Genomic DNA, 3,603 nt, shown 5'->3' on the forward strand with positions numbered 1-3,603 from the left:
GTAAATGGCCTAAATCAGTCCCAGCCCCTTGTCGTGGGTTGTTGCATTACAACCGGAACTTATGATACATTCATTAACATTAGACTGGTACACCGACTGGATTCGACTGATTCCCGTCTGTTCGCGATCCTACGTGCGACTGTCCCTAACTGGAAACGATCGGGGATTGTGTTTTTTTCTGAACTTTTCCTGCCCTCATAGTATCAATTATTTCGCGTACGGAATACGTTATACTGTCATCGCCGCGTACGGCGTACCGCACCTCGGCGTACGGAATACTCTCTAAATAGGCCGGAATCTGGCGTACGAGAAGGGCTTTGACCCCCTCAGCTATGGATCCGTGCGCCGGCCTATGGGTTCGCCGCACGGATCCATAGCTGCCAGCGCTGCATACTGTCGTAGGACGTTGCCGCGGTCGCGTGCGCCTTGCCGCGGAACTGCGCGCAAGATCTCCGCTCAGCGGGTATAGGATCAACACCTCCTTTTGGCAACACTTCTCTGGTATCCCGTCTCATCTGGTTGTATATTCGTACGGTCAAAGCTGCTTTCTTGCTGCTATTACGACTATATACACCATATTTGTATCATACAGTAATCGTACTATGTTTGTACGTATGGGTATCATTGAAGATACGTCACTATTAGTAGGAATATGTTGTAGATCATATATTCAGTATATTTACATGTCAGGGTGATTGACGATCTTTTCTGTAGTGAATTGTGTAAATTTGTGCATGCGTTGCATACGCATATACATATAGATGTATTCGTGTATAAAAGCGGGTATTCCGTATACGAAGTTCATGTTATATTACTGTACGGTGAGTTGAGAAGTTTCAATTAATTCAATTCATTACCAATAGGATCAGGAATCTACTACTCCTGACAGGATATTGCTGCAAATCCATGATTCCCACCACTCAGATGATCATGTCCTCTATGTCTGTGACAGCTAGACTTCTGTGACTGCAGCACACTGAGAGGGTCTATGTCCCCCGGGGTACTGCCGGAACGTACCCTGGGTACGGTCCGGTATACCGGAATGTACCCTGGTACTATCTAATATGCCGGACCGTACCTCGCCTACTCCACTAACGAGTCTAGGGAGTCGCCTACGCCTACTCCCTAACACTAACCCTAATCCTAACCCTAACCATATCAAATAGTGACCAGGGTACTTTCCGGCAGTACCCTGGGGGACAGACCCTATGAGCCTTAGTTTTCACCTAGAGAAGATGAATCGTCCTTCTAATGCTGTGATATGTTTTGCTTCCTCACTTGATGACGTGAAGGGTGGTACAGAAAGTAAACACGTGTAGAATGCTGTAAAAACATCAATTAGTATATATTTATTAAACTTTGTTACAGAATATTTTTCGTATTGGACAACTAGGCAATAACCTAGCTCTCAGTAACATATTGCGTCACCATAGTAACCGTGACGAGAAACGTGAAAACAATTATTAGCCAATCAGAGTGATTAGAGAGGCGACTCTGCCTTTAGATTAGAAGATTACATGCAATAAATTTCAAAACATAATTTGACTTGCTCTCTATGTCTATGGGAATGTTTTCACACGTACAACTCGAACGTGGACTCACATGCACGCACGCACGCACGCACGCAGAAAGCGGCCTCAACACAAGCAAATTTGGCAGTTCTAGTGCATTCACAGTTCAAGAACGATATATACAGTCTCGGGTATTAGAAAATATAGAGTGCTGTCATTTCATCCGAAGACAAAAAATTGTGCGATTCCGTTTCAGTGATGCAATACGGACAGTGACACCAGCAGAAACCGACAACACAAGTACAGCGACAATACATGCACGTCTCCGCACATATTGCGCTATTTCTCGCGACATCCCGGTTCCCTACCTTCTGTTAGAAACGGGCTTTCCATGGCCTCGGCAGCCGTAATCCTGGTGCTCGGGTTCAAGTCCAGCAGCTGATACAGTAGTGCGTACGCACTTGGCGGCACTTCCTTCCACGAATCGCCGCCCCTCGCGCGTGCGGGCCGTGGAGTGGCGCCCCCTACGCCACCGACGTCGCTCGAGCGGCGCGGTGATGCACATGTGGCGCTACCCGCCGACGTCCTCGCCATCCTGGCGCCCGGATTCCTGCACATGCACGGCACCTGCCTGCACTGCCGACAGGGGGAGCCACGCGCGCTGTCGCGTCGCGTGCGCCTCGTCTCCATGGCGACGTCGTTGCCGTGGCGCAGTCTCTCGCACAGCTTCCGTAGATCGAGGGCAGGACATCGCTGACTGCACAGCACAGTCTTGTCTGTAACAAAGATTTGTGACCATGCGTTCAGGGCAGGCGAAGACATGATAATATGGTTCCCACAAAAGTGTGAATTATTTTTTCAAGGACATGTTTTTTGCAAGGATAATCTGTGACAAGTAGTTTTATCTTTTAGCGTCAGCATAATTATATACCTTAGATTCATATATAAACTAAAAATAATTGTTTTACACGAGTGCCGACAGCAGAATAAACAGCCGCTATATCTCGCTGATTACCGACGTGGTACACAATAGTTGTTTCATATTGTCATTCACGTACATTCATGTCACAGTCCTGTAACAATATGTAAAGCTTTGATGTAACATGTATCACTCAGAACTATGTATCACACAATGTACTGTATCACTCAGAAATTTTATTATTTTAACTGCTCAATACTATTGCATGTATCAAATTTCTTCTCCATGAAAAAGACTGTCTTCAGTACATGTATTTCTAGTTGCATTACATGCAATAAAGATTTAATAAGAATCATAAACAGTTGCCGTTTCCTTATGCTGACCTTTCATCTGCTATGCCAGGCAGTAACATTAACAGTGAATAAAAGTTAACAGGAATCACATTCCTTACTCCCCTCTCGCGGATGGTATCGCCCCCAACGTCAAGAACACGGTGAAACGTTTGCCAGCCAAATGACCGTATTTCAGCCGAAACTTTTTCACCTCCTGAGACACAAAATGTGAATTTACGCCTGTAATACACGCGCACGCATGCATTCGACTATACCCGCGCGTCCGTTAGTGTGCGTGTGTATGTGTTTGTGTGACTGTAAAAAACGCGTATTATAGCCGTATAATCATATTTTGTGCTTTGGGGGGGGGGGTGAAAATGTTGAGGCTGAAAACCAGTTATTTGTCTGGCTAACTTTTCACCGTACTAACCAGCAGGTCGTAGGCGATACCATTTGGGAGAGGGAGATCACTTATTCCCAAGAGAATATAACCTGATAGGTTATAGATTAAAGTACCATATGAATAGATAGACATATCAGATATAGATAGATAGAAATAGATAGAATATCAGATATTAAATGAAAAGATATTATTGGTATTTTCTTGGTTTTTCATGATGGTTGATTCTATATGGTACATTATTACTGCTATAGGTACTCAGTATATGGTCCCCCATGGTCCCTACCCATGGGTAACTTGTAGTAGAGCATGCATGCACAGAGTAGAGCATAAACATATATAATCTAATGACACATAAAAGCAGGGTCTCCAACCATTCCTCATTCTGCGGAATCATTACGATTTCTAGGCTTAATTTCCGCATTCTGCAGCGGCAAGGTT

General features: G+C 44.9%; 1 protein-coding gene across 1 annotated transcript in view; it reads right to left on the reverse strand.

The window, feature by feature from the left end:
• Positions 1–1,326: 1,326 nt before the first annotated feature.
• The window catches only part of LOC106812935 (cell division cycle 7-related protein kinase-like), an 83,489-nt gene continuing 81,212 nt past the window's right edge, over positions 1,327–3,603 (reverse strand). Inside the window, exon 10 of the mRNA XM_014816945.1 lies at positions 1,327–2,353. Coding sequence (XP_014672431.1) covers positions 1,851–2,353 — 503 coding nt within the window. The 3' untranslated portion in view covers positions 1,327–1,850. The remainder of the gene's footprint in view (positions 2,354–3,603) is intronic.

Source organism: Priapulus caudatus, unplaced genomic scaffold (genome assembly GCF_000485595.1).
Source record: "Priapulus caudatus unplaced genomic scaffold, Priapulus_caudatus-5.0.1 Scaffold703, whole genome shotgun sequence".
NCBI lineage: Eukaryota > Metazoa > Priapulida > Priapulimorpha > Priapulimorphida > Priapulidae > Priapulus > Priapulus caudatus.